At 45.8% G+C, this 23,623-nt stretch overlaps 1 protein-coding gene across 1 annotated transcript in view; it reads left to right on the plus strand.

Annotated features, from left to right (window-relative positions):
- The window catches only part of MTDH (metadherin), a 426,299-nt gene that overhangs the window by 284,422 nt on the left and 118,254 nt on the right, over positions 1–23,623 (plus strand). The window contains exon 9 of the mRNA XM_086951123.1: positions 8,710–8,829. Coding sequence (XP_086807249.1) covers positions 8,710–8,829 — 120 coding nt within the window. The remainder of the gene's footprint in view (positions 1–8,709; positions 8,830–23,623) is intronic.

Here is a 23,623-nt window from a genome sequence, read left to right on the forward strand (position 1 = left end):
AGCTAATATCAAATGCTTCGATCAAATGTGTACTGGACGCAGCAGACACCGCAGCCAGAGCTGTTGACACTAGTGTCATGTTGAGACGACATGCCTGGCTCAATCTCCGGGTTCAAGCCAGAGATCCAGACCACCATTCTAAATCAGGCTGTAAACCCTGATCATCTATTTGGCCCAGAGGTGGACACCACCTTGAAAAAAATCAAGAAAGACACTGAGACTGCAAAGTCTATGGGGGCTATGCAGTCGCAGCAGTTCAGGGGTGGTTCTTTTCGTCGCTCAAGCAATAGAGGTGTTTCCAGAGGCCAGCTGTCCCAGAACACACAGTACTATAAAGTTGGCGCGCAAACCACATACACCAAACAAAGTAGAGGTGGTTATCGTGGAAACAGCTCCAAGGGCAGAGGTCGTGGAAACAAGAACTCCAGGTCCTCCGCCACTAACAAACAATGACGCCTTGTCACTGCCCCCTGACCATACAACACCTGTTGGGGGGAGACTTCAACAGTTCCTGCCGGTCTGGAAGTCTATCACCACAGACAGGGGGGTCACACAGCTTATCCAATACGGTTATTGTCTGGAGTTAACATCCACTCCACCCAACATACCCCCAAGGCACCGTCCTATGTCCAGAGCATTTGCACTTATTGCAGCAGGAGGTACTCGTCATGCTGCAAAAAGGAGCAATCTAGCTCGTGCCTGTGGAAGAAAGAGGCACAGGAGTTTACTCACTGTACTACTTGATACCAAAAAAGGACGGGTCCCTCAGACCCATACTGGACCTCAGACCCCTCAATCAGTACATTCTGTCGGAGCACTTTCACATGCTAACACTGCAGCAAGTCCTACCGTTCCTCAGTCAGGGAGATTTCCTCGCAACATTAGATCTAAAGGATGCGTATTTTCATATTCCGCTGCACCCGTCACACAGAAAATACCTCAGGTTCACCATCCAAAATCAACACTACCAGTTCAAGGTCCTACCTTTCGGAGTCACCACGGCACCCAGGGTGTTTACAAAGTGCCTGGCGACAGTGGCGGCACACCTACGGAGACAAAACATTCACGTCTACCCTGATCTGGACGACTGGCTAATCCAGGCTAAGTTGGCCCAGCAGTGTGCCGCCCACATGTCCCACACCATTCATCTTCTTCACGATCTGGGATTCTCACTGAATTACCCAAAGTCCAACCTGCAACCCGTCCACATACGACAGTATCTAGGTGCGACGATAAACACTCTGGCAGCCAAAGCACAGCCAAATTCGGTGAGGATCAGCAACATTCAATCGCTGATACAGAAATTCGGACCTCAACACTCGCTTCAGGCCCGAGTGTTCATGCAGTTGATAGGCATGAAGGCCTCTTGCATCTTCATAGTCCCGCACGCGAGACTACATATGCGACCGCTTTAGGAGTGCTTAGCACATCAGTGGAACCAGGCTCACGGACAGTTGATAGACCTAGTGTTGTTAACCGGTCGTGCATACAAATCTCTGCATTGGTGGAATCCACAAAACCTTTGCAAGGGACGACCATTCCAGGAGCCTGTGCCACAGATCATTCTGACGACAGGCGCATCTTTCCAGGGACGGGGAGCTCATGTTCTCCACTACACAGTGCAAGGACTATGGACAACGCAGCAAAATAAGATGCACATCAACCTTCTAGAACTGATGGCTATCTTCATGGCGATGAAAGCATTCAAAGTACATCTGTGCAACAAGGTCGTGTTGATCCGGACGGACAACATGACGGCCATGTACTACATTCAGAAGCAGGGAGGAACACACTCTCCACAGCTGTCTCATCTGGCTCAGAGCATGTGGAAGTGGGCCATTCAGAGGAACATTTTCCTCATGGCGGAGCATCTCCCAGGCAAGGAAAATCAGATGGCGGACCTGCTCAGCAGGCACAGCCACCAAATGCACGAGTGGGAGATACATCCATCAGTACTCCACCCGTACTTCCAAAGGTGGGGTCATCCGGAGATAGACCTGTTCGCCACAAAGGAAAACGCCAAATGCCGAAGCTTTGCCGCCAGGTTTCCACACCCACAGTCGCAGGGCAATGCGATATGGATGAACTGGTCAGGCAAATTTGCGTACGCTTTTCCCCCAGCACCTCTAATACCGCTGGTGGCACGCAAGCTGAAGCAACACTCGATGACTCTCATCCTGGTTGCTCCGACGTGGGCACGCCAACCATGGTACACCACGTTTCTGGAATTATCCGTGGTATCGCATCAAAGGCTGCGCCTCACACCCAGGCTTTTGACGCAGAGCCATGGCAACATTCAGCATCCAGATCGGCAACAGCTCAACCTGACGATCTGGCTCCTGAGGTCTTAGAGTTTGGCTACCTCAACTTACCTCCTGACTGTATGGACAAAATCAGGGAGGCAAGGAAGCCCAACACTAGAGCATGCTATGCGGCGAAATGGAAGCGGTTTGTCATTTATTGTGCAGACCACGACATCAATCCGCTAGAAGCATCTATTCAAAACATCATTTGTTATCTCTTACATCTATACAAATGTAATCTGGCCTATGCTTCCATTCGTATACATTTGTCCGCAATGGCGGCTTATCTCTCCCTTTTCAGAGTGCCTGCCATCAAAGCCTTTCTGGAAGGACTCAAACGAGTCATTCCTCCATGGACCCCACCAGCTCCCGAATGGAATCTAAATGTGGTCCACACGAGACTAATGGGTCCACCTTTCGAGCCACCGCATTCATGCGAAATTCAGTTCTTGACATGGAAAGTGGCTTTCCTAATAGCGATTACGTCGCTACGACGAGTTAGTGAACTCCAGGCACTAACTATTTATTTATTTATTTATTTATTTATTTATTTTTAAAGTTTTATATAGCGCGAACAAGATCCTTGCAGATATCAGAGCGCTTTACAGAAACAGGAGGTGGGGTAGACAAACTCTTGGAGACATTATAATATTCGGTAGTGAGAGGGTTGCAAGGTAGGATAGCAATCGCATAAGAGTATACACACTAATAACAATCAGGAAACAAAAAATAGGAGCCGTGCAGTGTCTTTGCTCCCGTGGCGATCGAATAAGATTTTAGCACCCTAGCGGGTGTTGGTAGAGCAATCAGGTCATAGTATAAACCCTAGTAAACAAACTGGAAACCAATAATATAGAGTCCGTGCAATGGCTTTGATCCAGTAGCAATCAAACAAGAGTATAACTATCCAAGAGCCATTCATACAGATTCATTCCAACAGGGTGGTGCTTCGCACTAACCCTAAGTTCCTTCCTAAGGTGGTTTCACAGTTCCATATCAACCAGAGTCTAAAACTACATGTGCTCTTCCAAAATCCTGAGTCAACTGCGGAGAGAATGCTCCACACGCTTGACGTCAAAAGAGCCTTGATGTACTACATTGATAGGACCAAAGATTTTCGGAAGACGAAACAACTATTTGTTGCCTTTTCGCCACAACACAAAGACAACCCCATTTCCAAGGCTGGTATAGCCAGGTGGATCGTTAAGTGCATTTAGATCTGTGATCAGAAAGCCAAGCGCACTCTAACGATTCCCCCGAGGGCCCACTCCAACCGGAAGTTGGGGGCCTCCATGGTTTTCCTTGGAAATATTCCTTTAGAAGACATATGTAGAGCAGCCACATTGTCTATCACACACACGTTTACAAAACAATACTGTGTAGATGTGCACTCCAAACAGCAGGCAGCTGTAGGGCAGGCTGTTCTAAAAACACTTTTCCAAACTGCTGCAGCTGGCACAGGCGGCCGCCGTTAAAGGAGGGACTGCTATGTATTCTATGCACAGATATGAATTCAGCAGCCCACATGCCTCGAACCTAATATGCTACTTACCAGTATGTATCTGTTCTTGGCATGTAGGGCTGCTGACATATCGCCCGCCCTCCTCCCCGGCGCCTGTAGCAGCTGCAGCACTCAGAAATACTTCTAGCATGGTCATCATTCACAGGTTTCACTCCATCTTTGCCACAATGGCTAGAAACAATCTTCGAATAAAGGAAAGTACATCCGAACCCAATGGCAGAGAAAAACAATCTGAGAATGGAGAGGATGCCCATGCGCACTGTAGTCCAGGGGAGAGGCCACCTATCTCGTGATACTTCGAAGACTCTTCCAGGACAACAATGTGCGATCATCCGGACCCAACACTAGGCGGGGATCTATGCACAGTTATAAATGTCAGCAGCCCTACATGCCAAGAACAGATGCATACTGGTAAGTAGCATATTCGTTCTAGTCCCCAAACCTCATCCACAGGGTGGAAAGAGAAATTAGATTCTGTGTGGACTATAGAGGGCTCAACTGTCACTAACACAGATGCTCACCCTATCCCAAGAGCTGATGAACTGATAGACAAATTGCCTTTGACTTATCAAATCTCAAGGAGTCAATCAGGATCTCCAGAGAAACTGCAGCTGATCTGTCTTGGTGGAGCGTGGAAGGCAATCTGTCTCACGGAAAGCCCTTTCATCTGCCTAAATCGGTGGCCGCGGTGATAACTGATGCATCCACCCTCTGGTGGGGTGCTCATCTGGGGGATCTGGAGATCAAGGGTCTTTGTTCCCCGGAGGAAAGGTTGCTTCATATCAACCTTGTAGAATTGAGGTCGATATGTCTGGCGCTCAAGGCCTTCCTCCCTTCCCTTCCCTTCGTCGTCGTCGGTCGGTTCGAGTCCTGACGGACACCCGTGCGATGTGGTATGTCAACAAGCAGGGAGGATTAGGGTTGCAGGGTCTCTGCAGAGAGGCTCTGCGTCTCTGGTCCTGGGTTCAGGACCATCAGATTTGTCTGATGGCAAATCATCTGGCCGTAGTTCTGAACGTACGTGCAGACAGTCTCAGTCAGCACTTCTCAGCCGACCAGGAGTGGAGGCTCCATCCAGAGGTAGTTCGTTACGTCTTTCGGACGTGGGGAACTCCTCAGGTGGACCTGTTCGCCACTCGCGAGAATGCATCACTGCTAGTCATTCTGCAGTCTCCAGTATCTGATGCAGGGAGCTTTGGGGGACGCATTTCAGTTGAGTTGGGACACAAGACTCCTTTACGCGTTTCATCCCATACCCTTGATTCCTCGGGCTCAAGTCCTATTGGCCGCCCCGGATTGGCCAAGAAGGGTGTGGTGCACAGATCTTCTCCACCTCTCCTCGTGCCTGCCACTCCGTCTTCCTCTCAGGGCAGATCTCCTCTCTCAGATGGAGGGGCAGGTTCTACACCCCCACCTCCAGACCTTACACCTTCATGCCTGAAGATTGAACGGGCAACCTGAATTCCTTTTCCCTCCCACATGATGTGGTGGATGTCATTCTATAGGCTAGGCGTGACTCCACCAAGTCAATTTATTCTTACAGATGGTCTAAATTTGTTACTTGGTGTGGAGAGAAGTCCATTGACCCTTTAAAGGCTCGTTTGTCTAACATACTTCAGTTTGCTCTTTTCCAACTCAGCAAGGGTTTGCTGTAGCTACAGTCAAAGTTTATCTTTCGGCATTGTCGGCATTTCTCTGTCTGCCGGATCAGCCGTCCTTGTTTAAATCTCCTGTTTTAAGGTTTCTAAAGGGTCTAACAAATACATTTCCTCCTACTCCCTTTATTGTGCCTCAATGGGACTTGAAAATTTGCTGCTTACTTTTCTGATGGGTTCTCCTTTCGAACCTTTACATAACTGTCTCTTGAGACTTTTATCTTTTAAGACAGTCTTCCTTATTGCGATTACCTCGGCAGGAGGGTAAAAGAGCTTCAAGCTCTTAGTTCAAAGCCCCCATTCTTGACTATTCATGCTGAACGAATGGTTCTCAGGACCAGGGCCTAAGGTGGTAACTCCCTTCAATCTAGGACAGTCTATTACCCTCCCTACCTTCTATCCTCCCCCTCACCCTTCCAAGGAGGAGGAGAGACTTCATCGCCTGGATCCTAAGAGAGCAATGAGCTTCTATCTGGACTTAACCAGAGAATTTAGAGTGGATGACCAGCTCTTTGTTGGATTTGCTGGCTGCAAGAAAGGAAAGGCGGTGCACAAGCGCACACTTTCGAGATGGATTATCCTGTGCATTAAGATCTGCTACGCCCTGGCGGGTAATGAACCTCCAGAGGGTAGAAGAGCTCCTTCTACCAGAGCAAAGTCATCAACATCTGCTTTGTCTTGGGGTGTTCCTGTAGAGGACGTTTGTAGAGCGGCAACTTGGGCTTCCCTCCACACTTTCGCGAAGCATTACTGCTTGGATGCCGAAGTGAGGAGGGACGGTCATTTTGCGTGTTCAGTCCTCCAGGATTTTCTGGTATAGGAGAGTGGACACCCTCCTCCGGGAGTGGGGACTGATGTGGAATCTATTCACAAGGTGAGGAATCCACTGGCAGATGTATCCATCAGAAGAACAAGTTACTTACCTTCGGTAACGCTTTTTCTGGTGGATACAGTATCTGCCTGTGGATTTTTCACTGACCCACCCGCCTCCCCGTTGTCCACTCTTCTATATCTAAGTTTATGGCAATGTTTAAATGTGTGTGTGTATATATAATATAGTTTTTCATGCATTGTCTTCACACTGTGTTATTTTAATTATGTACTGGGTACACTGTATATGTATATATCTACATTCATTGGTCCGTCCGGGTGCGTCGAAGGCACGGAAAAAAGGGCCGACGTAAGCCTAATAAGGAGTCAGTGACATCAGTCGGAGTCGCGCGCGATGCCGTTCTCCTAAGACGTCGTCCACACCGGCGTGCAACAACATAATTTTCCTAACGTTGCTGACGCAGGGGAATATTCACAAGGTGAGGAATCCACAGGCAGATACTGTATCCACCAGAAAAAGCGTTACCGAAGGTAATTAACTTGTTCTTCATGTCCTCTGGGACTGAGAACCACAAGTTAAGTGATGCAGTTGGGATGACTCTTTCTTTGATGTATTTCAAAGCACAAAATTAGAAAGATTTGTGTTTTAGTTTCCTTGCATAACAATACAGTGCACCAGAAGGGACTTAACCACATTGCTGCGGCGGTAATTTTTCCGCTGTGTGGCAATTTACAAAAACCTGCGTTACATGACGAGCTCAGCTCGTCATCAGCACACGACCACCGTGGCTGATGACGAGCTCAGCTCGTCATCAGCAGCGAAGTGGTTAAAGTCAATAGCATTCTTCATTGACTCTGAAGATTGTAAAGATGCTTGCAGCATACCATCTAACAAGTGGCAAGGATCTCTTACAGTGAAGCACTACAGCTCAGGAATCGATTTTGACAGGTCATCACACAACCTTTTCATATACGTAGCGGAATCACTGCAAATACAAACAAAATCACTTCAATCTTTGTTGAACTTGGTTAGAACTTTTTGCTGCAGCATTCCAAGTGACACTGCGTTCCATGTTTTCCAAAAGTCTGCTGTCATGTTTTCACCAGTATCCCAGATGCATTGTGCCCCCACTGTTTTCACATATACCTGTCACTATACCTTGCATTGAATGTTTAAAGCCTGGGGTGTTTGGCAATTCACCTACTATCAATACTGACTCACTAGAAAAGGGAGCTGATGTATCAAGGGTTTTTACCCATTCGCTGTAGGTAAATGTGATTGAACATATTGGTAAATATTCTTATGAAACCTACATTTTTCCTATCAGTGAAAGCCTCAAATGTAGCCAAAAAATCAAATATGATTTTGATATTTCCTGGTGCTTTACAGTCTATAAAATAAACACCTAAAACATGCTTCTAACCACTGTATCTTAAGACCTAGGACCACAAAACTAAAAAAAAAGGAAGAAACAACAATATTTTTGTGACATCTCTAAACAACAAAACTCAAACTGAACAATGCTAGCTCAATCTTTCTTACTGCAACCTAATATAACAAAGTTGTATTGTATTGGCCCCTTCAGGAAGAAATGACTCTCACTCTCCTTTTCCTTTCTTTAAATGGCATTTAGTTTGTGGTTGTGCAGGTTTTTTTCAGTGTTTATATGTTTACACTGATGAGGGCCATTTCATTTCCGGTGGGGATTTCAGTTATTATAGGTTTAAACCTAAATCCGGACAGCCTACAGACTACTCTTTATGGCTTTACTGCAATTACATTGTCTAAGAAAGGACTTGGACACTGTAGAGGTACATGGCTCATGCACCTGTACCCTCACCAGTGCCAGAGTGCAACCCGCTAGAGGATTGGCTGACTTAGGCATTGGGTTGTAAGCATGGCACACAGTGCAGTGCTTAGAGGCCTTCCCTGGTCACAGTGCCCTTGGTACCTTTTACATAGGACTTACATGTGGCCAGAGTTGCCAATTTGGGTGTGCAACAGTACAGATTTAGGGAAAAAACATAGGCCCTGGGTACCTGGTTGGCAGGAACTCAGGGCACACTTAGTCAAGGAGCATCAACGTCAGGCAAACCATGCAAAAAGGGGCACTTTCCTCCACCTTGGTATTGGTGTCCGAACCAGGAGAAGCATATAATGCAGACTTTATGTACTTGACAGAGCTAATGCCACTAACTGCAGTTGGATTACTTCAGCCAGCGCCTCTATTGTACTGTACATTTGCAAATATTGTGCTGTAGAAAAATTGTGACTCCTTTTTAAATACTTGAAAATCTTCATGCATAGACTAATATACAATCCAATAGTTATTGGACGCTCTGGATGACTCTGTACACCATCAGTGTAGTTGTCAAATTGTGCATATTTATTTCTTAGATTTCAGATGATGAAAAGGAAAAGGGGGATCCTAATGTTCAGAGCTCTACAAGCGGTAAAACAAAGAAGAAGAAAAAGAAGAAAAAGAAGGCGGGTGAAGATGGCACATCTCCTGCTCAGGTACGTTTGCTGTGTGTTTTTGAAAAATGTAGGGCTGAAACTATGTTTTAGTCATTTGGAAGTTATGAGCCTGAGAAGCCCAGCCATGATTCCAAACCTATTACCTCGCCTTCGGTCGCAGCAATTTTTTTTGTTTGACATTAATGTTTGACATCAGCTTTAACCCATTAAGTTGTGGTGTCCTCAAGTAATTTGGAGGAGGGGTTGGGGGGGGAATCTATTGGCCGTTGTTTTTCAGATTGATTAGGCATTCTTGCAAATATGCAACCTGACTGCACCACTTTTTCCTTGAAAATTTGTGGTCCCCTGCTAAAGTGTTTTATAGAGGGCTAGGGAGTAATTCTTGCAACTATGGCAAACATGTATTGAACGAGGGGCATCAAACCCAACGTTTCAGCGTGCTAAGGTCTTCCCATCTTAAAGGCCTCCTTTTTTTCTAGTGCAATCAATGTGTGTATGCTTCAGTTAGAAGGTGTAGGAAAGTCATCCTTTTTGTCCGGATCACCCGTATTTTTTGACTGATGCTGGTGGTTGCTGACTCTGAAATTGCCCTGGGCTCTGCTAAACCGGCCCAAGTCCAGAGCTCTGACCTCTAAAGGTATATGGTAATTGGTAAAATTCTGATTGACCAAGACAACCTTACCTGTAAGTCCCTAGTATATGGTAGGGCATGTAGGTTTAGAGACTCCAGTGGACTTAATGCATTTAAGTGTGAACTGCGGTGGTGTCTTGTCATTTTAAAGTCAGGCCTGCCATTCACGCTGTTTTTAAAATAACTGTCTAAATTTGACTTTGGGTTTAAAATTATTTCCACAGTACACCACTATCTTTTTATAATTTATTAGTCATCCCTAAGGTCTGCCCTAAGTGTCCCACGAGTAGGGTGCATTGTTCTAAGTAATAGGAACAATATAAAGTTGTTTGGAAAAAAAAACAGCCAAAGTATGGCTGCAGCCTACAAGACAGCACAGTTGTTTGCATTTGCTAAAGGCATTTTAGGGACTTTCAGAAAGTTGACCTAGGAATGCGTTCCGCCCATTGCTTGCTATTGGCTTTGTCGTTTAACTTCTGTTTACTTGCTTTCCATTTGCTGGCTTTGTTTGCTTTAGGCTATCCAGGTTCAGTTTGTCCTTCCCTTTGCCTAAACCATATTTACAGTTTTCTTCCTCAAACTCCTTTTCTGTAAACGGGCCTTTATATCTTGTTCTTATATCGTTTAGTGCAATAATGGCATATATGAGCTGGAAAGCGCCGGGCCCTGATAGAGTCCCTGTAGACCTTTTTAAATCTAATCTGTCTGTGTGGGGCGCACGTTGAACCCAAGTAATTACAGCATTTTCCGGTTTTCTAAACAACTGGTCGGAATCAACATTGATTCTGATATTTAAGAAAGGTGACCGACAGAACCCAGCATGCTATCGGCCCATATTATTGTTCAGCAAACTTTATTCATTTCCTCCAGTAATGGTACAGAGGAAAGAAATGCTCAAAGATCAATTTCAACATAGCAGGATCATGCATATGTGCACGGTGATAACAACGCTCGCATACAATCCTAACACATCGCAGTCCTGTATTACAATAGCAGTCCCATCTCCTTGGGACCCAACTTAACGGTTGTCATCTAAGTAGAACATCTCTTCACGTCCTGTTATTTAATAATTGTAAAATTTTCCTGGATCAATATCTAGTCAATAGTATACATTTTAGTAACTCTCCACCCCTCACTCCTGCTGACCAGCCGCCACAGAATATTGAAGTTAGATTCCCTGGTCAAGGTGGTGGAGCACATCCTACTCGACAGACTCCAGGACTGGGCTGAAAATAACAGCATTCTATCTGAATCACAATTTGGCTTCTGGCAGGGCCTAGGCATGATAGAGCAGTGTTTAAATGTAAACCTCCTAATGGGGAAGTACACAATGGCGTTTGTAGGCCTAACTGCAGCTTTAATTGCGTAATACACAACAAACTATGGAAGATTTTGGGTGACATAGGAGTAGAAACTCCTCTTGTACTTTTTCTGAGGCAGATTTATAGTGTCGCAAAGGTATGGGTTCGTTACGGGGTCAGTGGGGAGTGTACGGCAACGTTTAACATACAGAGAGGGGTAATGCAAAGCTGCATCTTGGCATCTTTTTTATTAGGTTGAGCCTGTAACAGCGCTCATGCGCTGTTCTGGCAAAGTCTTCATGTAGCGGCTTTCGAAAACTAACCTAAGAATCGCACACGCTCGTGCTTTTTTGTTTTGGCCCACACTATTGGCCTTTGCGTGCGTCTTTAACAAAGACCGCACACAATTGGCCAAAGGCGGGCGCATTGCTCCGCCCATGGCCTATTGGTGTCGGTTACTCGCACGGTCGCCATGTGGTTTCAATCATCGTGCCCAGACACGGGTACGATAATTGAAACCAGATGTCTCGCTGTGGCGTGCGCACCACTCGCGGGCTTGTTCTTTTTTTGGATCCATTTCACAGGGAAGCAACTAAAGGAAAGAAAGAAAGACTTTGTGAACCGTTTCTTCAAGTCACAGTTTTCAGTAATTCATTTCATAGGCACTCTTTGTTCCCCTCAGCACTTGTGCAGGTAGTGGGATCAGTTCTATATTGATTATTTGTTGAGATGTAAGCCAGTGGATGATTGAATCGGAGTGCACCGGTGTACGTAGCGCTTGAAGAAACCCGAAGGCGCGCTCGAAGTGCACTCATGTGAATCTATCATGCAACGGAGACAGGAGAGATAAAACGATTTGCTCAAAATGACACAGTGAGGCAAGTGGCTGAACCACGACTTCAATAATGGAGCCTTATCTACTGTGAAACACATTGCGCTTATGAGCATACGACTGTGAACTGATTCATAGGTTTTCTTATGTATGCGATGCAACACACTTAAAGATGCAAACGTGTAATAGGTACATCTTTGCATTTGTCCCGGTGAACAATGCTCTTCTTGAAATATGTGCAGTTCCGTATTTCACATTTTAGAAAACCTTTTTTTATGGAGCACGAGTTACAAGCGAGAAAAGTTTGTTCCAACATGGCAGGCCGTATGTTGGTGACGCAACTGGCGCACATGTGTAGTTATGTCATTACGTGGCACGCTTTCTGCCATTGATTTGGCCACTCGGCGCAGACTGGGTTCAGGGCTGTGCTAGCTGGGCGTAGTGACAATGGAAGTATGAGGGAGGGGGCGGGGTTCCAGCACCCCATGTATCCCTTGTGGAGTTAGAAGGAAAATTAACAACTATTGATTAGTCTCAAAGCATTTGAGTGTGCAAGATCAAACTCTCAATGCTGGCAACTTCATTTGGCAAAGTGCTGCTAATTAATTTACCATGAGAGATGCGCTTACCGGTCCTCTCTCTGGCTGCATGTTTAGGGTACTTTGTCACTATAACTGCTGACACTCTTGCTGTGGTACAAGTGAAAGAAGACTACAGTGGTGTAGAGGTTTTCTAACACATATATACACAAAAGCTGCTTCTTTATAATGTAAACTACACATATTCCTCCACAGTGGCATGGAATCAAGGCATATTAGTCAAGTGATGTGGAGGGTCAGCACCGACTCTAACAAGCATTTACAATGCAATAGGTCTCGCATTTACGTGCGTTTTGAGTTATTCGCATTGTAAATTGCAATGTCTTTTATGTATGTTTTGGTTTTTAACACCTTCAGCGCGGCGCAGATTCCTGCGCTGTGCTGAACGTTCTAATGAACCAACGGGCTCATGACGGAACGGTTCCATCATGAGCACAGGCCAACTGACGCTCATGACTGAACCATTCCGTCAATAGCATCGACGGGGTTATAACAAATAAGGCATTGTCATTTGCAATGCTAGTAGCTTAAACTCTCGCAAATGCAAGACCTGTTGCATTGCAAATGCTTGTTTACTCTATATATTAATTATTTAGGTTTAACTCTGGTAAATCAGTGTTACGACCTGCCACAAATTAATAAACATCCTATTCCCACTCCTGTAAGAGGACGATGCCGCACTGATGTCTCTAACGCAATTGGAGCTCCAAAGAGTAGTGACTAGTTTCTCTATTTATGCACAGTCATGAAGTGAGGGGGTGGTAGTAGGAAAATGCAGAGACATATTCATTGATAATAAAAAGGTAGAATTTGCTAAGACCTTTCCGTATTTGGGCATTCTTTTCAGCCAGAAGGGGATATAGACCCAGACAGTCCAAGCTTTGAAATTGTTATTTCTGAAAGCTACAGCTGCCCTAGCCAACTTCTCTAGGAATTTGGGTAGGAGACCTTCTGTAGAATTTCTACGTATATAAGGCAAAATGTGTCTCCACTGCCATGTACGGTGCAGGTGTCTGGGGCTATGTTGTCACTCAGCCCTTACAGCCAATTGCGAATGCCTTTTTTATATTTCTGCTGGCTGTCTCCAATAGTACATTAACCTATATTTGCCACTCTGAGTTAGGGATGCCGCATACATCTGACCTCATATGGTGGTCCAGATCCTGTGTTGTGCCATTAAAACTAGATTTAATCTGGATATTTTAAATAGTCTTAAGCTACAGTGAGCCTCTAATATCCCATGGGTAAAATATGTAAAAGATTTTATGAATAACCTCGGGCACCAAGAATACTGTGAGGACCTCGGTTCCATAATATCTGTAATTAGAAAATATTTTAAAATAAATTGTATGATTCTTCTTGAGACAAACAGATTTTCTGTTCAAATTTTTAAGCCAAGGGTACAGTCGAATCAAATGATGTTAATCACTTGTAGCATCCAGCCTTATTTAAAAAATACACCAGGCGAATGATTCGTACTGACTCGCTTTAGATTATGGATCTTATCCAGTATTATGGGTGTCTTTCATAGATTCACATGCCTGAATCATTTCCCGTCGTCGGGATGGGAGTCCCCGGTACATAAATAAGTAATGTCCTATAGACATGAGTTTGAGTTTAAAATATTTATAGAGCTCACGTTCACCTGGCGGTTTCATGGCGCTATAGAGTACTGAACCCAAAAGGAAAGGAAGATCAAAAGGAGGCAAAGAAAAAGACAGTTATGATAAGAAGGCTTGTGAGAAAAGAAAAGTTTTTAGCGCCTTTCGGAAGTGTGAATATTGGGTGGAAGATCTAAGGTGAACGGGGAGAGAGTCCCAAAAGGCAGGGGCAAGTGTGGAAAATTTCGTGCCTCCCCACTTTTTTCGCTTAAAGCCGGGAACTGTCAACAGTTGTTTGGAGGATGAACGCAGTTCCCTGGCAGGGGCGTAGGCTTTAATTTCCGAAGAGATGAAGGCAGGGGCTGCGCCGACCCGGGCCTGAAAAGTAATTCAGCCCATCTTGAACTGAGCTTGTTCTCGGATAGGGAGCCAGTGCAAGGACTTGAGGAGAGGAGTCACGTGGCGGGATTTGGCCAAGTTGTAAACCAGGCTGGCAGCCTGGTTTTGGACCAGCTGTAATCGTCTCATACTATAAGCGGGCAAGCCAAAATTTAGAGCGTTGCCATAATCTAGTCGAGAGATTGCCATCGCCAGGACTATGAGCTTGAGGGCAGAGATAGAAAAAAAGAGAAACTTTACGGATGGTGCGGAGTGAGAGGAAAGAAGAAGACATCACTAGACTAACTTGGGAGTGCAGAGTGAGTTGGTCATTCAGCTTAATCCCAAGAGTTTTTACGGAGGAAGATGGAGAAGGGGGGGACCTAGGGAGGGGGGCCAGAAGAGAGAGGACCAGGGACTGGAGCAACCACCTGTCAAAACCAGCTCAGTTTTGTCTGGGTTTAACTTCAGGTGGTTGTAAGTCATCCAGTTCCGGATAAAGGTCATAACAGACTGGTAGTTGATCATGGACTCAGGGGATGGGGACAAGGTAAAAATAAGCTGAAGGTCATCTGCATAGTTATAGACGGAGACCTCCATTTGTTGAAGGGCAAAAATGAGGGGCAATGTACAAGTTAAATAAAAGTGGGGAAAGGGAGGAGCCCTGGGGGACCCCGCATTGTACTTCGCGGAAGTCCGACGAGAAGTCGCCCAGGCGCACTGCCTGGGTGCGGTCCCTCAAGAAGGACAGCCAGACCAAGGCCGAGCCTCCAATCCCAGTCGCCCTGACACGGGAAAGTAAGATGGAGTAGTCGACCGTGTCAAAGGCGGTGGAGAGGTCGGGGAGGACCAGGGCCTGGGAGTGGTTAGTGTCCATGCCCTCTCTGAGGTTGTCGAGGACCGATAGCACCACGGACTCCGTGGAGTGTGCGGGGCGGAAACCAGCATGACGGGGGGTTAACACCCTGTTCTCCTCCACAAAGGTACTGAGTGCTCTGGTCACGTGGCGCTCCAATACCTTCCCCCAAAAAGGGCAATAAGGAGATGGGGCGGTAGTTGGCAGGAGCGGAGGGGACATATAGAGAATTTGCAGGCCTAAAGGCCTCACCTTAGTAACATATCCATGTCCTTTTGTAAAAAGGACCAAATTCTAGAGAAGAGCCAATCAGCTGTCACCTCCCTCTAGAACCTTCCTGGCAGGAGCCTCAGTCCCTCATATTTTCTACCGCACATTGTGCCAAGGGAGTCTCCCCCTGAGTTCTGCTCAGGTTTGTTTATTCAAAGCCTTTTTCTTCAACATTTGGATATTTCCCTCAAGTGAAAGCTGTACACTATGGTTGACACTCCAAAGAAAGGTCTTTTTAGAGCATGTGGCTCTAGAGGAAAGTAAAGACTCCACATAGATGACCAACATAAGGACTGCCTGTACCCTGATCATTCAGCTAAGGACTGCAAGGTATGTTGAACATTTTCTACCAAAACTCTCAAAGACCGTGAAGGACGCCTTTTAATCTGGCTCCAAAGGCTCAAGGATAGAGATAATTTGGATTCCTCTGAGGAAAGTGAGGGCTCTACGGTCTCCTCAAAAATATCTCTAAAAAGACCACGGGTAGCTTCCCATAGCCCCCTGGACGCTCTTCAAAAGAAGACACCAAGAAAGTCTTCGAAGGCTGTGTCAAAATCAGCTTCTGAGAAGGAGGTGCACACCTTTAAGAAGCCTGCGCCGTCGACGACGACATCGTCGACATCAGCGTTCAAGAAAGCAGTGTCTCCTGTTTGTCTCTACGCCGACGCCGACAGTCTCAACGTCATTCCCTTCATCGGCGACTATCGTCGACGATTATAACTAAGAGATCATCGTCGACGCCCAAGATCCCGTCGACGATAGTCTCACCTACGACAGCGTAGACATCACAGTCGACTAAGGCCTCGTCGTCAAAGGCCTCGTCGTCGAAGGCCTCGTCGTCGAAGGCCTCGTCGTCGAAGGCCTTGTCGTCGAAGGCCTTGTCGTCGAAGACACCGGCAGCATCAATTCCATCGACGACGACACTGTCGACGGTACCATATATACAGTCGACGACGACGACCCAGTCGACGACAGATTTACAGAATGACAACTGTCGACACTACTCTGTCGACGGGCCTGTTGATGCTGAGTGATACTGGATTTCAAACCGCTTCCGTGCGTCTGAAGATCACCAGAAAAACGCTGACTCAGGAGTTAACTTCTCCTAGTGGTGTGCAGCATTTACCACCAGCATGTCTCCTTCAAGATGAGGATTCTGATGATGGGGATATGTTTCAAGCAACTAGCCCCTCAGAACTGCATGTTAAATGCCAGAGCTCGGATGAGGAGGATGTTCAGGAGTAGGTAGTTCATCCGTCTATTACACCTATGGTCTGTCTTCCAGCTTCCTTGTTTACAGATCTACGATACCTCATCCAAGATTACAAGCAGTGATTCCCAGAATCTCCAGCTCCTCCAACTACCACGGCAGCGCCATCACCAAGACCGCGACCGCTGCCCTTATCTATTCAGAAGGAAAGGGTGAATTTGCCAAATCCTCAATCTTCTGATGAAAAGAGGAGGAACAGCAAGAGGAGGGTGAATTGCAGGGCGATCAATCTATCCATGAGGATTGGGAGGATTACCTTATACCTTCCTCAGCATCTCCAGTACCCGCAACATCTGATTCTCCACCGGTTGACATCGGTGGTTTCCATAATGTGGAGGAAAGGGCTGCTAAGCGCTTCCAAATTACAATGGATTCCCAGGAGCAGGACTGCTTCCTGTACAATTTCAAAGAACCTCTTAGGAAATCAACGAGGTCGATTCCGATTATTGATTATCTTTGGACACAGGGGGTTCAAGTTATGCAGAATCCCGCCTCTGTTTCACCAGTGGTCCCTCGTTTGAACAAAAAATACAAAGCTCCAAATACGGCGCCGGCCTGTCTGACAGTAATCCTAAACCTGATTCGGCGGTGACGCAGGCGGCACAGAAGAATTCGAGAAATCCCTCATCTCCTTTATCGGCGCCGCCGGATAAAGAGGAAAGGAAGTTGGACAACATTGGGAAACTATTTTCCACAATGTCGACAATGACTTAAAGCGGCAAATGCCCTAGCTCTTCTTAGGCGTTATAATAGACAATTGTGGGCTGATATAGCCCCATACCTGTCTGAATTGCCTGATGCCTCGAAGGAGGAGTTAAAAAAGATATTTCTGGAGGGTGAAACATCAGTTTCAGAAATTATAGACTGTGCAATGGACATGATGATGACAGGATTCCGCCAACTAGCTGGGGCAGCGGTTTTGAGCCGTCAAGGATGGTTGAAAGCGACCTCATTCAGTCCGGAGGTACAATCAAAGGTTCTGGACATGCCATATGACGGCCAACTACTGTTTGGCTCCAAAATTGATGAGGCCCTACAAAATATCAAAAAGGACACTGACACTGCAAGGGCACTGGGCACGCTCCAGTAGAAAAATCAGTCCTTTCGAGGAAACAGAGGAAGAGGTCAATCTTCCTAGAGGGGAGGATACCAAAACAGATCATCTTACTCTCCTAATCAGAGTAGACCTCAGTACCAAAAGCGCCAACAACAACAAAGGCCAACAATCCTCATATGGAAAGTCATCTTTTCGGGGCAAAGGACAAAAGAGAAATAACGGACGAAGACAATGACTTGTTTCTTCAGCCAATCCAGACCTCATCTCACTTATTAGAAATTGGAGGAAAACTTACCCACTTTCTACAAAATTGGAGGAGAATTACTACGGACTGTGGGGTCCTTCAATTAATACAATTTGGCCATTTCATGGAATTCATGAACACTCCTCCGCAAACTTCACCTCGTCCAATGCATCACAAGAACTTACGGCTGCTTCTGAGAGAAATCTCTGCCATGCTACAGAAGGGAACAATAGAGAAGGTATCACCATCACAGAGAAAAAGGATTTTATTCCAGATTCTTTCTGATCCAGATAAAAGAAAAGAAATGGAGGCCAATCCTAGACCTCAGGGCACTTACCAAATTCTTGAAGAAGCAGTTGTTTCGCATGGTCATGATACAAGAAGTCTTGCATCTTCTGGAGGAGGGGGATTTCATGGCGTCACTGGACTTACAAGACGAGTATTTTCATATACCAATTCACAAAAATCACAAAAAGTACCTGAGATTTGCAGTAGCGGGCAGACATTTCCAGTTCCGTGTCCTGCCCTTTGGACTCAAGTCTGCGCCCTCATCTTCACAAAATGTCTTTCTCCAGTGGCGGCATACCTCAGGCAGCACAGTCATCATCAAGTCTTCCCATATCTGGACGATTGGCTAATCAAGGCACCATCCTTCGAAGACGCTTCTAGATCTTCCAACGCATGTTTAGGTCTCTTCAATTATCTGGGTCTCAAGCTCAACCAAGAGAAGTCGACTCTGCAGCCTTCTCAAACCATCACCTTTCTGGGTGCGACCCTGGATACATGTTCTGCAAGAGCGTTTCCATCGCAGGGGAGAAAACGCAAACTCCTATCACTAGCCTCTGGAGTGGCCTCGAAAAAAGTGTTGACGGTTCGTCTCTTAAAGTTCCTCTTGGGGATGATGTCATAGTGCATCCTATTGATCCCCCATTGCCGTCTAAGGATGCTTCCTCTGCAGGAGGCACTTTCCATGCAGTGGGGTCATTCGACGACCGCAAGAAGGTGACTTTTCAAATGGTTAAAGCTTTGCAATGGTGGATGTCGCCAAGAAACCTTTCTCAAGGATTGACATTCCTGCTTCCCGCAGCTCCCCATGTCATTACAACGGACGCCTCCTTGGAAGGATGGGTGACCTTTCTGCTGGAGCTGTAGATAAGCGGAAAATGGTCAGCTGCAGAGAAAAAACTCCATATCAATCTACTCTAACTGAGAGCGGTATTCCTGGCCCTGCAGTCTTTCCTGCCAAGGATCAAAAACTCCCTAGTGCTCGTCAGGACAGACAACACTAAGACGATGCACTATCTCAACAAACCGGGAGGGACGTGCTTGCTGACACTCTCTTGCGAGTCGCAAAAAAATCTGGAACTGGCTAATAACGAACAACGTAACCCTACGGGTGGAATATGTCCCAAGCACGGACTATGTACTCGCCGACTCGTTGAGCAGGCAGAAAACATCACACGAGTGGGAGCTGGATCAAAAGATTACCAACCAAATCTTTTCCAGATGGGACACGCCACAGATCGATCTATTTGCGACGAGGATGAACACCAAATGCCCACACTTCGCAAGTTGGCATCCCCAATCGGGGTCTCCTGGGAATGCATTTTCCATCGCATGGTGCAACATCTTTGCGTACGCCTTTCCGCCCTTCCCAATGCTTCCCAGAGTCCTAGGGAAGATGAAGGTGGAGCCTTGTACTCTAATTCTAATAGCCCCAACTTGGCGAGGCAACATTGGTTTACAGAACTTAACAGTCTATCCCTGAGACCGCCGATCCACCTGAAGCAGTGCCCGTCTCTGCTCACAATGAACGACAGACCAGTTCAACATCCGGATCTGAAATCTCTCAGGTTAGCCGCCTGGCTCGAGAGTTCGAAATTTTAATATTCCACAAGACTGTAGAAACATTCTTGTCAAAGCACGGGCGGATAGCTCTACCAAAACTTTTTCCCTGAAATGGAAGCGATTTTTGTGTTTGGTGTGCAGATCAAAGGATACGCCCTTTCTCTTCCTCTCCAGAGCAAGTCTTACCTTACCTGTTACATCTGGCACAGTTGGGCCTCGCCCACTCCTCCATCAAAGTACACTTGGCATCAATATCCCATTATAAGAGAACTTCAACGGGTCCATCCCTCTGGTCGAGCAGGTTGATCAAACAATTTCTAAAGGGATTATTCAGGTCTTTCCCGCCAGTAAGGATGTTGCCACCTACCTGGCATCTGAATGTAGTTCTTAATCCGCTCATGAAACATCCATTCGAGCCAGTGCACTGAGCTGACCTAAAATATATCTCTTGGAAAACAGCGCTCCTACTTGCGCTCACCTCTGCAAGTAGGGTGAGTGAGCTGCAGGCGTTTTCAATGCAGGATCCTTTTCTACAGTTTAAGAACGACCGAGTGATCCTGAGGACCAATCTGAGGTTTATTCCAAAGGTTCTGTCAGATTTCCACCTAAATGAACCTGTGGTTCTGTGTTCCTTCTTTCCAAATCCAAGCACAGCAGCTGAAAGATAGTTACATTCTTTGGATCTCAAACGATGCTTGAAATTTTACATCAACAAGACAAAAGCATTCAGAAAGTCTAACCAGCTGTTCGTAGCTTACAGCAGGCCTAGGAAGGGTCTCCCACTTACTAAGCAGAGCATCTCACGATGGATTTCTGCGGCCATAGCTTTCTGTCATGAACAAGCAGGACAGCCACTACGCTCTAAAGTGAGAGCTCACTCCACGAGAGCTATGTCCACTTCTTTGGAACTCTTTGCAGGGGTGCCAGTCATTGACATTTGCAGAGCGGAAACATGGAAGTCGCGGCATACCTTCACGAGGCATTACTGCCTGGATACGGAGCTGATGAAAGATGCATCGGTGGGACAAGCAGTATTGCGCCATCTATTTCACTAAGGTGAGCCTTCCTTCGTCCCTCCATCCTTCTGTGGTATGCACATTTCTTTACTGATGCTTCTTATTGATGTCTATTGGCTGTTACTAGTCGCATGATGTTATTATCTAATGACTTGTAAATACTGTACCATCAGAAATGTGCACTCTGCATTGCTTGCTACTCTGATTCAGGCATGTGAATCTATGAAAGACTCCCATAATACTGGGTAAGAAATGCGTTACTTACCTGTAACTGCAGTTATCCAGTATTGGTGTCTTTCATAGATTCACATGCAACCCTCCCGCCTTTCCTGGAAGGACTCGCCTAATTCTCTCAGTAACACGTCTACTTAGCTTGGTGCATATGAAAATCTGAGGGACTGAGGCTCCTGCCAGGAAGGTTCTAGAGGGAGGTGACAGCTGATTAACTCTTCTCTAGAGTTTGGTCCTTTTTACAAAAGGACATGGATAAGTTACTATGGTGAGGCCTTTAGGCCTACTATTCTCTATATGTCTATAGGACATTACTTATTTATGTCCCGGGGACTCCCATCCCGACGACCGGGAATGATTCAGGTATGTGAGTCTATGAAAGACATCAATACTAGATAACTGCAGTTACAGATAAGTAACACATTTCTTTCACAGATTAATAACTTTTCCAATGATAAATTATTGGTCCAGAATTAAGAGCAAGTGCCCATCTGATGACCTATCCCAGCAATCGACAATGCTTGTTCTTTTATGTTGTAAATGTTATTCTATTCAAAGAAGGAGGTGGATTTTACCAATTTTTAGATCACAATGTCGTCCTGCATTTTTAATATTGCAATTTTTCAAGAACAAATAGTTTACCAGGTCACAAGCTTAATTTTTAGAAACTAATTAAATGTAGAAAAACTATTTTAATATGAAATCTTATAGTATATTTTCCCCGATTATTTTAGAGGGAAGCAAAAGTATGTCAATAACATACTTATGATTGCCACTTTAATGATACTTAAAGCTGTTTCTTGATTATAGTTTTGTGCGACATGTGCTTTTATGATTTTACTACAAGAAATCGAATAAAGCTTAATTGAATTGATCTTGTCATGTTTGCTGTGCATTCAAAGTCGAAGGTCAAATGTCAGGCGCTGTCCTGTGAGGGCTCTTGTTTACTTTTCTTTTACTTCAAAGAGTTTTTATCTAGCACACATTTAAATGGACTGTGTAAGTATTTCAGACTGTATCATAATTAGGAACATAAATGAAGCACATTTTTGTTACTTCTGAAGTGTTGTGGAAACCAATACTTTAATTTGATCAAAACAAATCATTACACTGAGGTGATGCAATTCCCACACATTTTTGTCTGCAGATCTAGTTTTATTAGTAAAAATGTATGTCTGCAAATGTAATGGTTATTTCAATTGAAAATGTGTGTTTGAGGCATGAGAGTTGTAGATAACATGCTTATGCATAGATCGCCATACAGTGTTGGGCCTGGATGTTTTCACTTTGTTTTTCTTCGATGAAGTCTTCCTAGTCAAGAGGTAGGTGACGATTCCTTTCGGTGATAGTGCGCATGGTCATCGACTCAATCTTCAGATTGTTTTTTTCCGCCATCGGGTTCGAATGTTACTCGCTGCACTCCGGTTCAATGCCAATCCTTCGGTTTCTCTCGGTGCTTTGAGCGCTCACCCTCAACGGTATTGTGTCTGATCGTGTTCTCCATTCGAGTATCGTGCTTCTGTCGTCTGCTCAAGCGCCCGGAGACCCCCATTGGGGGAGTAGCTGTACACTGTATAAATGCCTAAATAAATTGATTGAAACCCTAATTCGATCAGAGAGCTTGTGGTAGGCCGTCTGGCCTAGCCCCCGGTTCGACTCGCAGTCAATGAAACGAACTCCCTTTAAATTCTGTCCTCTGTGCCACATGAAATACCTGCGCACCAACTCACACAAAGTGTGCAACCTGTGTTTGTCAACGGGACACAGTGAATAGGACTGCGACGGGTGCTGAGCTTTCAGCTCCAAAAAGACTCATGGCGACCATCTGGCTCGAAGACGCGACATGCAGAGCCAACACACAGGCTCCATTCGGACCTCTTCAGACCTGAATCTGATGAAGAAGCCGGCAAAGCAATCGGAGCCGAGGAGGAACAGGAACAAATCTCACTTTCCGACGATGACTCCAATCAGGATGAAGACATCCGCCTGGACAATTGTACTGCAAGTACAGTTCCTACCTCTCCCTGACTCCCAAGTCAACCGAAAAAGAAGGCTCAGGACCAACCTGTGCCCTCGGGCTCCGTTCAGCACCGAGACCATACTTCCGACACCCTGCCTTCTGGCTCGGCACTGAAGCCTACCAAAAAGTCTTCCAGCTCTGAAAAGCCCCATTACAAGTTGGGCACCGAGCCAAAGCCTTCAGGGTCGAAGACAAAGTCCGGCTCCCACCATCATCACTCGGCACCGAAAACCACCTCAGATCCGAAAAATAACACCCCCGAAACCGTTGGCACTGAAACCTTCAACACCAAAACAGGCTGATAAACCAAAGTCACCTACAAAGCATAGTTTTGGTGATCCGCTCGAAAAAATCGACCCAAAACAGGAAATGTTGTTCATACGTCCAATAACTGGACACGTTACCACTAAGGTGACTCTAAAGAGAGGGGCTAATACCGAAGAGGAATGTCGTATTCATGGAAAAAGAGAAATATTGGAACAAACCCTTCCCCTTCTCCCCTTCCTCTTCCAGCAACCCCTTTGCCTCAATCTCTACCTGTGCCAACTTCACCTGAGCACTCACCACCACATACACCTGACAATCAGGGGGATGGGGATGATGATGATGATGATATTAATGATGATGATTAACCAGGACCTAAAGATGAGTGGGTGACTGCAACACTGACTTGCCCACA

Source organism: Lissotriton vulgaris, unplaced genomic scaffold (genome assembly GCF_964263255.1).
Source record: "Lissotriton vulgaris unplaced genomic scaffold, aLisVul1.2 SCAFFOLD_1175, whole genome shotgun sequence".
In the NCBI taxonomy this organism is placed as follows: domain Eukaryota; kingdom Metazoa; phylum Chordata; class Amphibia; order Caudata; family Salamandridae; genus Lissotriton; species Lissotriton vulgaris.